The 13,877-nt window shown below is 36.3% G+C and overlaps 1 protein-coding gene across 1 annotated transcript; it reads left to right on the top strand.

The window, feature by feature from the left end:
- The first annotated feature begins 928 nt into the window (after window positions 1–928).
- On the top strand, window positions 929–2,507 carry LOC131078842 (uncharacterized). Its single transcript, XM_058016636.2, has 2 exons — window positions 929–1,568; window positions 2,243–2,507. Exons 1-2 carry the CDS (start codon window positions 1,059–1,061, stop codon window positions 2,264–2,266), a joined length of 534 nt encoding a protein of 177 aa, XP_057872619.1. The 5' UTR covers window positions 929–1,058; the 3' UTR covers window positions 2,267–2,507.
- Window positions 2,508–13,877: the final 11,370 nt, after the last annotated feature.

The raw sequence follows: 13,877 nt of genomic DNA on the forward strand, positions 1-13,877 counted from the left end.
GAGCAAAAGATGATCAACGTGTTCAAGTTCAGTTTTAGGGTGATGCACAACTGGACTACTTCCCCGTGTTTGATGCAAAAAAAGTTCTAGGTAAAGATGACAATGAAGGGAACTACAAGGAACTATTCAAGTTCATCACTGATGATCGAAGCCATGTGCTCAAATAACCACTAGTTAGTTGGCGTTAGCTTTTTAGGTCTTTTGGTTTATGTTGTTAAGACTTTATATATCGTTTTTACTATCTTGTCAAGACTTTATGCTATTTTTTGACATGATGTAAGTATGTCGCTTGTTGGTGTGCTGCAAGTTGTTAATGCTACTTATGGGTTGTTAGTGTAGTGAACACTTATTTTGCTGCTTCTAATATCAAAAATAAAAATTTCTATCTATATATCACGATGTCTAAAACAACCAAATCAATAAAGATTAAAAACCACAATTTTAATAAATAGAAAACCTTATTTATATCCCAACATTATCTAGATAAACTCAATCTTGTCTCAAAAATCATAAATATCTGAACTTAAAAAAAAAAAAAAACATGATAAATATTAAAATTTCCTCTCTATATCACAATATCTCAAACAATCAAATTTATAAATATAAAATCAAAATTTTAAATTAAAAACAAACACTCTTTCTATCCCAACATTGCAGGATAACTCATTTCTGTCTCAAAAATCATCCATACCTAAAATTTGGAAAAAATTAATCATAATAATGAGTAATACTCTAACCCAACATTTAAAATTAAATACAAAACACAAATTGAACTCCTACGGGATCGAAAACGCGGTACCGACACACCTAAAATGTACAGAAAATTTAAAGAAAAATAGGTAGAACTTGCCTAGTAATAACGTTGAACAACTTTTGGGCGACCAACGAAAATGACTAAAAAATGTCAACTTACAACAGAAGGATTGATCTTGGACTTGGACAAACAATCCAAAATATCAGCATTTCAAAGCCCATAAATACCCGAGCTTTTACACGAATATTTCAAAGCTTCAGAATCATACTAAAACTTCTGTTGCGAGGTCGAGGGATCGAATCTCATGGCGAGGTGGATTGCAGTGGCGAGCTTTGGAACGGCGGGGGTTCGAATCCCAGGGTCTTACTTGTCCAAATTCACCGCTGTTCTTGCGCTTGTAGCAGGTGTTGTCGCCGTGGTGACCGTGGTGTCGGCCCTCTGCGCTAAGAATTCTCGCAAGGAAGGAAAATCGAAAAACCCTTTCGCCGACGGTCCTATGGATTCGCCGCCTCGTAGCTCTGGAAATTTCAAATTGCCGCCCAGGTCTCCCGCCCGCGCCATTATCGATACTATAAGCAGCAAAAAGATTTTGCTTGGGGGAAAAGGGGAAAGAAATGAGGAAGGGGAGATGAAGGCATATGACCGTGCGGTAAAGGCAGAGGGAGGATTTCTCTGGCAGAAAGGTATTATCATGGGAGAGCGCTGTCAGCCTCCGGATTTCTCTGGTGTGATCATTTATGATAATATGGGGAACCTCTTGCCTGAGTTCCCTCCGCGCTCCCCCAGACTTAACCTCTTTCATCCTTCTCCGCAGGTGAAGATCCAAATTTAAGCACTAAATTTTTTGTGAAATTTAGTAATTTTATTTGTGCTGTTTCTTGGATTCAAATTTGTTTTTGAAAAATTGAAATTCTGTGTTGTTTACTGAATTTCACACAGTTTGAATCTGAAAATAGCACAAACGATTGCAATCTAGATCGTGAAAATTGAATGTTTTTTATTTTGTTGTTTATGCAAAGAATTTCACACAATTGTTTAAGCACTAAATTTTTTGTGAAATTTAGTAATTTTATTTGTGCTGTTTCTTGGATTCAATTGTGTTTCTGGAATTTTGAGAATCTGTGTTGCCGTTCTTGATGTAAAAGAATCTGTGTTGCTGATACAGTTTATCTAAAAATAGCACAAATAATATTAATCTAGATTGTAAAAAATTAATGTTTTTTTTTTAATTTAGATTGTGAAAATTTAATGTCATTTTGAGATACTGTGTTGTTGCTGAGAATTTTCTCATGCAAAAAAACTATCAGTTAGAATCGAAAAACAGCACAAAATAGTTTCAACCTGAATTGTGAAAATTTAATCTCTTATTTAGTAATCTGTTATATTGAATTGCTTCATCCAATAAATTTTTGTTTTTTTTCCATAAATTCTTTCGATTTTGCTTACTGCGGATGGAGTGTTGATAATAATTGTGTGTATTTTGCTCAGGCGAACGCTACTCTGGTGCGATAACGAAGATTTAAAGCCAATTTCTTTTGTAAATATTTCCTGAAACTGCGGTTAAGGTTTTTCTCTGCTGTTCTCTGTCGTTTTGCCGGTTCCTGTTACATAACAGAAGAAAGAGGGTGATATGTCTGTCGATTCCCCTGAAACTACTTCTGCTCTGTCAAATTTTTGAGTTCTGCTCATTAACGAGAGCGGCATGTATCTTCTTAAAGCTATTAATTGAAGTTCTGGTATTGGCGTCTGTTCATTGCGTTGCGTGCTGAGTTGGTGATTAGTTGAAAAGGAAGGCCAAAATCTAGAAATTACAGAGTTGTTCTTAATTGCATTTGGATTTCACTCAGGCTTAAGAGAGAATATCTATTTCATGCATGTTTTAAAGTTACAACTTGAATTCTGGGTTTTTAAATCTGTGTATGATATGGACATTGAACTCTTACATGGATTGTATCTTATTTTGAGAATAGTAATTTTTGTTCAGTCTGATGATGAATTACAGAGTGTGATTCAAAACGTTTATGATAAAAAAATTAGCATACACAACAGAAGCAATTATTGAATAATAAGTAAGTTTTCACTCGTATATGGATCGTATATTTTTTTCAGAATAATCATTAGTTTTTACTCGTACATAGATAATAGAAGTCTTAAGTGGAACTTCTTTTCGGTGTCAAAGACTAAGGGGTATCTCTTTTGTCAAATTTGTTTAAGAACTTTTCAATTTTACCAACAAAGAAAAGGTCCATTGACTCTTATCATAATTTAAAAATGTGGATTTTATGGTAGTCCTTGTTAATCACAGGCAAACATCAGATTTGTTGCCTTCCCAACCATAGACGATAAGCTCTTATCGTCACCCCCGAGCACATTACATGTCCTTCATGTTGCTGAATTCATATCTATTGATGCAATTATGACCTTGGATATATATGAATCAAAACCTCTTAGTAGACCTCAAGTTGGCCATATACTTTTGGCGCCAAGGATAGGGTCAAACCAATATATATTACAAGTTACATATGAGTCTCCCTTAGTTGCAAGTTACATTTAACTTTATCACAAGTGGTTCGCCCAAATAGGGCTTGCCCCAAATTAGGCTCATCCAAATGCCAAGGCTGATAGGCCACTTGGCATTTTGTGCACTAGGTTGGCCCTAGAAGGAATCCGACCTAGCTACACAACAAAACTACCTCTTAGCTAGAGAGGATTCCTTCTGAATAACCAAGTCACATAGTGACTACCACCATGGCTACTCCCAAAGGGTGAACAAGCACATCATGAAATTTCTTCCATGATACCCACCATGCCTACTTGCATGAATAATACGTTCACCATAGCTACTCACAAAGGGTGAACAAGCACATCATGGAATTTCTTCCATGATACCCACCATACCTACTTGCAAAGGGTGGATCCACCATGCCTACCCACAGAGGGTGGAAGAGGGCTTTCACCTCAAGCTTATCCCAAAGAAGAGTGCATTACCACCATGCCTACTCACAGAGGGTGGAGCGAGGACTCTAACCTCAGACTTCTCCCAAAGAAGAATGCATATCGACCATACCTACTCGTAGAGGGTGGAACGAGGGCTCTAACCTCAAACTTCTCCCAGAGAAGAATGCATCTCCACCATGCCTACTCGCAGAGGATGGATCCACCATACCTATTCGCAGAGGGTAGAATGAGGGCTTTCACCTCAAACTTCTCCCAAAGAAGAATGCAATAACAAGGGATTGCACCTCAAACTTCTCCCTCATAGAGAAGAACTCATTAACCAAATCTTCATAATGACGTGGCTCCCTCTGAAGCTAGAATGTCAGGCTTCCTCTGAAGTTGATATGTTAGGCTCCCTTTGAAGCTGAAATTTCAAGCTCCCTCTAAAGCTGAAATGTCAAGCTCTCTCTCAACCTTCTGGCCTCTTAGTCCAAGGTTACTTTTGACGATATATCAGACTTCATCTGAATGTTGATTCTTCCTCTGCGAAGAAATGCACACAATCTTCCTTCCTTGAATCCAATCTCTTATGCTTCTTGGTCCACCCTGAAAGCATTTCAAAGAGACTATCTAATGCAAAATGAAGCATACATGATTCACTATCAAAGTTATAGCATGAATTAATATAAAAAAGTTCATGTGCATTAATCAAGCATGGAATACTTCTCTTATTTAATGGATCTCAGAACCTTAGTCTATTTTCACTATAGTAGGGACACAATTGGAGCGATCAGGCCGAGCTTTCAGCTCAGGCCGATAATCACATCACCATCAATAACAAACTCATCTCCATCATCTTGGGCATCCACAATCCATCCCTTGGTAATGACACTTGACTGGAGTTGAAATAGTAACAAGGTGTCGATGATAATCTCAGGCCTCCTGACTGTGAATGTCTTTGGAAGTGGTAGAAACTCTGAAGAAAGTCCACATATATCTCATCCCCATACACAAGATAACAATGCCCAAACTCCAAGAGAAGACTCAACAGGCCCACGAATGCAATTTGTAGCTCCCAAGCAATGGCACCAACTGATGAAGTATCACGACTGGGAATGGAAGCCATGATAACAGCAGTTGTAGCAACAAGTTCTTCACTGAAAACCACACACAACAAGGGTTTATATTCCTAGCATAAACTACATGGCTTCCATAAACATGTCTCGGTGCCAACAACTGGGTGACTTGCCCCAAAGATCCTCACGCCACACACTTGCAAACCACAAAAGACTAAGTGACTCTCTCAATAATGGTGACATCAAGAATATACAAAGCTCATGATCGCAGTCAACCAATTGATGCTCACTCAGACTCACCAGCTTCCCTGTCCTAAGAAAATTCGCCCCTTCCAATGCCCTCGTTGGGCTAAACACCCAACACGACCCACAGGAGCCCTGATTCTTAACCTTCGTGACAGCTCACTTTTTGCTCCAGTTGAAGTTATCGAAGCTCATCGGTGGGCAGAATGGGGGCATCATGAGCACCAGATTTCAGAAATGACAGCATATAGAGCCTCAAATATTGACGACGGAATTCGACCTCCGTCAAATCTGAAAACTTCATGATGCCATGGACGATGCTTAGATCCAACTTTTGGTGCTCCAGAGCCCTTTGAAGATTGTCCTTGAAAACCCCAAATCGATGGGCGTGCTCCTCTGGCCCCGAGTAATTCTTCTCAAATCTTGTTGAAAATTCTTGATTCATTTAGATGCCTGATCGACGCTACTGTGAAGGGTGGAGATCAGCGAGTGTAATCGCTGCATTATCCTCTGAAGTCGCCTTTGATCTGGAAGAGATCTTAAATCTACAATGGTTTTTGATTGAATTTTCCTTGAAAGCACAAGATCTAACTTCAAGTGATTAGGCTTTAAAGAAGGAACCCGCTCTGATACCATGTGGATTTTATAGTAGTGCTCGTTAACCACAGGCAAACATCAGATTTGTTGCCTTCCCAACCATAAACGATAAGCTCTCATTGTCACCCCCAAGCACACTACATATCCTTCATGTTGTTGAATTCATATCTATTGATGCAATCATGACCTTGCATATATATGAATCAAAACCTCCTAGTACACCTCAAGTCAACCATATACTTTTGGCGCCAAGGATAGGGTCAAAACAATATATATTACAAGTTACATATGAGTCTCCCTTAGTTGCAAGTTACATTTTACTTCATCACAAGTTACACACAAGTTGTTCACCCAAATAGGGCCTGCCCCAAATTAGGCTCATCCAAATGCCAAGGCCGATAGGCCACTTGGCATTTTGTGTACTAGGTCGGCCCTATAAGGGATCTGACCTAGCTACACAACAACAAAAAATCATTAAAATTGATTTAAATGCATGATTTTTGAGTCAAATTCATTAACTCATATATATAAGTTTTTTTTTTGATAGGTAAATTGTAGAGCCAAAAAGTTTATATTAAAATTTAAAAACTTGATTCATATGAATATCAGAATCTTAAGGTCGGAAAATTCAAAATAGATAGGGGCAGATCCCTAGCCTAACCAAATACATCCCACTTCAAAAAACGAGAAGGAATATCAAGCTATTTAGAGCCAACTTAAGATCTACGAAAGTTTTAATAGGACAAATTAACAAGATTGATGATATCCACAACAAAACATCTTTGAAGTTTTCCTTTTAACAAAAACGAACACCAAAACTTAACAGTCAGCTAGAAAATCATAACTTCTTAGGCCTGTTGGCCACGACCCCTTCCACGCAGATGGCCCCTACTTCTGCCTATGGCACCCGAGCGCCCATGACCCCTACCCGCTTGTGAAGCTTCACTACTAGCCCCACTTACACTTGCAAAGGACCCTTCTTGCTCAATTTTTGGCGAGAGAAAGCCATTTAACCTGGCAAAATCTCTAAATTCGTCCTCCCTGTCATGATTGTCAGGATCTTCCCCCAACAATTTCCATTTTAGGAATCTGATTGCCATTACTGCGAATGCCCTATGTTGCTTGAGTGTCGGACCTTTCTGATCTAGAAGAAATAGGTAATAATTAATGGTTTCCCCTGTGACTGAAAGCAAGAGTATATCCCCAAGCCGAGGGAGGCCAGTATCAAGGATAGTATATTTGAGAACCGAGTCTAAGCCCACCGGAATGTCTTCTTTGAACAACCGAGTGGTCAGGGCCAACACTTCCGCCTTAGGAACAAGCAGAGATGCAACAAACCTTGAGGATATAAAAGAATTATCCCTAGGGTATTCCTCTCTGCGTAAATGACCATGCCCCAATATCATTTTGGCCGCCAAAATTACTAGCGACTCCGAATTGCAGAGAAGTTTTTTCAAACTAGAAACGCTGATCAGAAATTTTCTTGAAAGAGACTTGGCGGTTCCGACAGGACAAAGAAACAGGAGTATCCGCCCCAAACCAAGAAGTCGGATGAGGATAGAATTTGACTATAAAGGCAAAGGGTTCTACTATTACAACCAAAGAGATGAAAACCACACTTACTTGACGGGAAAGAGAAGTCGAAGAGAAAGGAAGCAACAAGAAAAGCACAAGAAACTGGAGGTTGCCTTGACAAAAGGCAGACTTAACTACTTCTGACATTCCTTCGTGCCTACCAACTATCATGGTACCTTGAGAGAAAAGCCTAGAGAAAGTTGGCCGAGGGACATGTGCCAAAAAATCGATTTTAATTGCAAATTTCTTGAGAATTCGCCACGAAGCTAACACAAGCTTATCCATACCTGATGACGACGACCTTGTTCTTTTTTAAGAATATTTTAAAAGATTGCTAAGATCATAGCAATCCTACTTGCAGCACGCCAAGTCCATAACCATTAATGATGTCAGACACACCACCATCTGATGAAAAGGCGTCCTTCATTATAGAAAGAAATCCTATGCCTTAGCAAGTGACCTATCAAGAATTAATAACGAGGCAACAAGGGAGAGAAAATGTCCAGCTCAACCATGCCAACTCAATTGAGCAACTTGCGGGAAGCAGACTAGTTTGAAAAGAGATAGCCGTTAGAAGGCTTTATAAAACATTCAAATTCAAAATTTAGGTGCTTAGCCATGCGCCATAATTTTTTATTTCCAAACTGTGCAATCTAGCTCGTGGGAGGGAGCCGCATTCAAACTAAACTAGCTATTGGAGAGCAATGTAAACAAGAGTTTCAAGTTTGAATGTGAGGGCCAAAGCCATAGGTTAGAGAAAGCATTAAAAAATTGTTGTCAAAACAGAATGTACCAATAAAGACCCTTAGGGTATTAAGAAAATAAATCCTCTTCCCACCAATTGATAACAATCCCTTCATAAGCTTATTTAGAAAGGGCATCCACTTCAGTATTCGCTTCCCTTCATATTTATAAGTGTTAAATTGTGATATTTATCATGATTTTTCAGTCAAATTCATGAACCCATATTTATAAGTAGTAGTTCACATGAACCTCCTCTCATGAAAATGAATGATCTATTTAACACAATGAATTCACAAATTTTGAGAAATTACAATTGTGAGAGAAATGTAGAAAGAGTGAAGAACAGTTATTAGTGCTTAGCCATGCACCATAATTTTTTATTTCCAAACTCTGCAATCTAGCTCGTGGGAGGGAGCCGAATTCAAACTAAACTAGCTATTGGAGAGCAATGTAAACAAGAGTTTCAAGTTTGAATGTGAGGGCCAAAGCCATAGGTTAGAGAAAGCATTAAAAAATTGTTGTCAAAACAGAATGCACCAATAAAGACCCTTAGGGTATTAAGAAAATAAATCCTCTTCCCACCAATTGATAACAATCCCTTCATAAGCTTATTTAGAAAGGGCATCCACTTCAGTATTCGCTTCCCTTCATATTTATAAGTGTTAAATTATGATATTTATCATGATTTTTCAGTCAAATTCATGAACCCATATTTATAAGTAGTAGTTCACATGAACCTCCTCTCATGAAAATGAATGATCTATTTAACACAATGAATTTACAAATTTTGAGAAATTACAATTGTGAGAAAAATGTAGAAAGAGTGAAGAACAGTTATTAGAATTATCAAGAACCAATTAAGAATATTGAAACGTGCTTCTAGTGCTTTCATTATTATTTTTTAAATAGAATAATAAATTGAGAAATCTACAATTACTTTGTTCAAAGAATAAAAACATGACGATCTTGGATTTTCCCTCTAACTTACATCTTAACTACATTGAAAATATAATGTTTGTGTTATGTATTAAATGATAAGGATTTGAGAAAAATGAAATTTAATAATAAAGGCAAAAAGTTTGGAATTGTTCTCTAACGAATAAAGGTTTTATATATTTTTATAAAGAATATTTTTGTATTGTATTTGTAAAGAAGATGGATATAATGGTATTGTTCTTTAAAGAATGAAGTTTTTATATTTTTTTATAAAGAAATATTTTTTATATTATATTTGTAAAGAAGATGGGTAGGATGGTATTGGATACTAAAATTTAGGTGAAGCAATGTTTAAATACAATTTTTGAAACAAGATTAATATAAATAAATGATATTCCAATATTTTCAATTATCTATTTCACCGATGGTATTCCAATACTCTTAGGCAGGGGTCTTATGGAGGGGGGCTTAAGCTTTATTGTTAAGGAAGAGGTGGTCCCATGGAAAAAAATATTTTTTGGCTATGGGATTATTTGGAATCTTTTCTAAAAAATAGAGCCCCTACTTTTTAGCCTTGAAAATCTGAGTTGGTGAAAATGGGGCGGGGCTAGAAATTGCCCTACCAGCTTAGGAATATATTATGTCATTTGTCAATCATATAAATTTTAGAAAAAAAAAACTAAATTTATTTACCACCAATTTATTTAAATTTAGGAGTTTAAACTTAAGTTGATCTACACTACAAATTTCACGACATCCTTAAATTTAGGAGCTTAAATTTTTAAGATGAAGTGCAAAACAAAATTCATTTGACTGCTAGCTTTAAAATATTCCTAAAAAATCTCAGCAGCTCCAACTCTATTTTTTAGGAATCCCCCCTCCATGGGACCCCGGTCTTACAATCTCAAAAAACCCTTCTCTTGCTTTTTCATCTCTCCCAATCACTTTTTTCTCCCTCATGTGTTTATATATGAATCTTGAATACTTGTGGGAATGATTTTTTCTAAAATCGATCTACTATATATTTCATGCACATGTCTAATACTTCTACAATAATTTTACCTCGTCCTTCTAGAAATTCTCTCACAAATTACTGGATATAAGGTTCCAATCAAATGTGGTCCTTTTACCTTCTAAAATTGATTTGGCTTTTATTGGGCCACCTATAACAAGATTTATTTTTCTTATTACCCTTCAAAATCTGTGATCTATAGATATAGGAAGCATAAAATATAAATTGATTTACACAAAAGACAAAGTGAAGTATCTCTTTAAGGTCAATGCTACCATAAGTTACCTAAATTGCTTATCATTTTATTTCTTCCCAAAGTCGATTTTCCCAATGTTAACAAAAGTTATAGTTGGTTTAGAAGTGAAAAATGTTGCTATGTAAAATTGATTCACATTCCTCTTAAACAAAATATAATTAAAAAAAATATTGCTTCAAATTCATATAAAGAACATAAGAATGACTAAATAAGTGAAATTAATTGTTGTAAAAGTGAAATTAACTAATACAAAGGAAAACAAAAGGTTTTTGGCTATTTAGGAAAACAAAAGGTTGTCGATGTCACTGAGGAAAGGAAAGAGGAAAATTGAGGAATGTGGGCCCAGTAAGGATGAGTTGATACAATGTAAAAAGGTTAAAAAAGCCACTGTGGAGAAAATTCAAGAGGACATGGATAAACAAAAGGATACAGAGTTTGATTCTAAGGAGATGGGAAAAGAAGGAAGTGAGATGGAGACCAATGAGTCTGACGGAGAGGAGAGCTGGAAAGAAGAGGAAGTGGGGGAAGAGGAAGGAGGAGCAGAGGATGTTTCTGATCAAAACAACCCTACCCACAACATGAGTATTGGTAATGTTAACAGCCAGCCTATGGAGGAGCAGGACAATCAGATTAATAAGGAGGAAAGGGAAATGGAAACTGAGCAAAACAAGGATAAGGAGGAAACGAGCAGGGAACAGGATAAAGCTGGAGATGAGATTATTCTGGATAAACTCAAGAACCAGTCTGAGGGTCGTATGGGTTTTGATAGGTGAGTATATGAAAGAATCAATAAGCTGGAAAAAAATGTTAAGCAGTAGGAAGATCAGGGAAAGAAAGATGAAAGTAACCAGGAGCAGTGGAAAAAGGTTGAGGAAAAAGTGGAGAAGCTGGAAGCTCAGATTAGTAAGTTGGAGGAAGGAAAGACAGCCATGAAGAACTTCTTGATTATGATTCCGGATATCCTTAACTCTTGACTGGGAATATGGAGGAAATTGCCAAGTACCTTGATGGCTCCAGCACTTCCAAACCTGTTGTGGACCTAGATGTTGATGAGGATGCTATTTAGGCAGGGAACGTGGAAAGTGCTCCTGGTGGTGTGGCCAAAAGGACTAGGGCGAGTATGAAAAAAGCTGCATTGACCTCTTCCAAGGAAATCCCAATGCTCAGGGATAATATCAAAGATATGCAAGGGATTAGCGAAAAATTGGCTAATGCCCTTAAAAACATAAAGTAATTTGTCTTTTTTCTATTTTGGCTGGATGTTGTTGGTTTTGTTGGGCTTTTATGCTGGCTTTTGCTCAAAACTATGTTGGTTTTTTGGCAGAATGTCTTTTCTTGTTTCTTAATGCTCTTATCTTTTAAGGATCTCTTGTAAAGGGTTTCGGGGTCCCTTCAAAACCTGTTTTTCCTGTAATAAAAAACTAATACAAAGGATGCTAAATTATTCCAAAATATTGTTGTAGCCATATCAAACAATCTTCGACCTTAAGAATCATTCAAAAATGTTATTTATCCCCCAAAAACTTACACAAAAAGTCAAAAATCTTCTCAATCATCTTTTATTCCATTTCCTTTCCTAGGCCATCTTAGTAGTTGACTCATATACTCTTATATCATTATCTTTATTTTCAATCCTTAATGACCAATTCAACATTTTTTCCTAATTGTTATCTCTTAGTCACAATCTCAAACAATCAAAACAATCAAACATCAAAGGCATTACTTTGAATTCAAAAGAAACCTTATTTCCAATGTCAACATTATTTGACTTATCTTAATATAAAAATTATAATTTATCTTTGACTAAAAGTACTCAATATCTTCAAAATTTATAAATAAATAAATAAATAAAACTATGATGTTTAAAATAATATGAATTCGAATGACTAATTCAATATTAAATTCTAATTTTCATCTCTTTGGCACAATATTTCAAATAATCAAAATAATTAAACATCAAAGACACAACTTTGAATTCAAAACAAAACTTATTTCTATGCCAACAAAATTTAACTAATTTTAATCTCAAAACTATAATCTACATGATAAATAATAAATTTCCATCTCTATGTCACAATATCTTAAAGAATAAAAAACAACAACAACAACATAACAAGTAATAAAATTCCCATTTACATATCATACAAAACACAATTTTAAGTTAAAAATAAACTCCACTTCTATCCCAAACTACCTAGATAACGTATTTCTATCTCAAAAATCATTTATATCTAAAATTTGAAAACAATAAAAAAAATACGAAATAATATAAATATAAACAATCATAAAATATCAATTCAATATTTCCATATCTATATCTCAATATCTCAATAACCAAATTGATAAAGATATACACAATTTTAAATTAAAAATAAACCTTACTTCTATCCAACACCATTTAGATAACTTATTTCTATCTCAAAAATCATCTATATCTAAAATTTGACTAAAAAATAAAAAATAAAAATAATAAAAACATAAACAATCATCTACTTCTATCATAGTATCTTAAACAATCAAACTGATAAATATTAAAGAATGATATAATATTGTCAATGGCCACTAGTCTGCTAGAGAAGTTGAAAAGTTCCTAATGAGCCTCCTAGTATCTACCCATCAATCCTTGCTTCTTACCTAGAGAGAGATTCGTACTAGGATCAAATCTTGCTGAGTGCAAGACTACCCATCAGTCCTTGGCTCTTACCTAGAGAGAGGTTTGTACCAAGATCGAGTCTTGCTGAGTACAAGACTACCCCTCGGCGCTTGGCTCTTACCCAGAGAGAGGTTCGTACCAGGATCAAGTCTTGTTGAGTGCAAGACTACCCATCAACCCTTGACTCTTACCTAGAGAGAGGTTTGTACCAGGATCAAGGCTACCCATTAGTCCTTGGCTCTTATCCAGAGAGAGGTTTGTACCAAGATCAAGTCTTGCTGAGTGCAAAGCTACCTTCAGTCTTTGACGCTTACCTAGAGAGAGGTTCGTATCTGGATCAAGTCTTGTTGAGTGCAAGGCTACCCATCAACCCTTAGCTCTTTTACCCAGAGAGAGGTTCATACTAGGATCAAATCTTGTTAAGTGCAAGGCTACCCATCAGTCCTTAGCTCTTTTACCCAGAGAGAGGTTCATACCAGGATCAAGTCTTGTTAAGGGCAAGGCTACCCATCACTCTTACCCAGAGAGAGGTTTGTACCACAATAAAGTTTTGCCGAGTGCAAGGTTACCCATCAGTCTTTGGCTCTTATCCAAAGAGAGGTTCGTACCAAGATCACATCTTGTTGAGTGCAAGGCTACCCCTCGATCCTTGGTTCTTACGTAAATAGAGGTTTGTACTAGGATCAAGTCGTGTTAGTGCAAGGCTACCCTTAAGTCTTTGACTCTTACCCAAATAGAGGTTTGTACTACGACTCAAAGCTCGTACATGTTAAGTGCAAGGCTACCCTTAAGTCTTTGACTCTTACCCAAATAAAGGTTGACTCAAAGCTTGTACATGTATCAAGCAACTAAAACAACTTTGTGAATGAAAAATCGTCCATAAGAAAATGAGGTAATATTCACCTAAACATTTAAAAATTAAATTATTTTTTTATTTATTTTTGTTTTTTACTCGTAGGGACCGACAGATCTATTGATTGGAGAAATGTAGAGGAAATTTTAGACAGCAGGCCTACTACATAGTAGCGTTCAGCTACTTTTTCTCGACCAACGAAAGTCATTAAAAAACGTCAATTCAGACAGAAGGATTGATT

This window comes from Cryptomeria japonica, chromosome 2, assembly GCF_030272615.1.
Source record: "Cryptomeria japonica chromosome 2, Sugi_1.0, whole genome shotgun sequence".
In the NCBI taxonomy this organism is placed as follows: domain Eukaryota; kingdom Viridiplantae; phylum Streptophyta; class Pinopsida; order Cupressales; family Cupressaceae; genus Cryptomeria; species Cryptomeria japonica.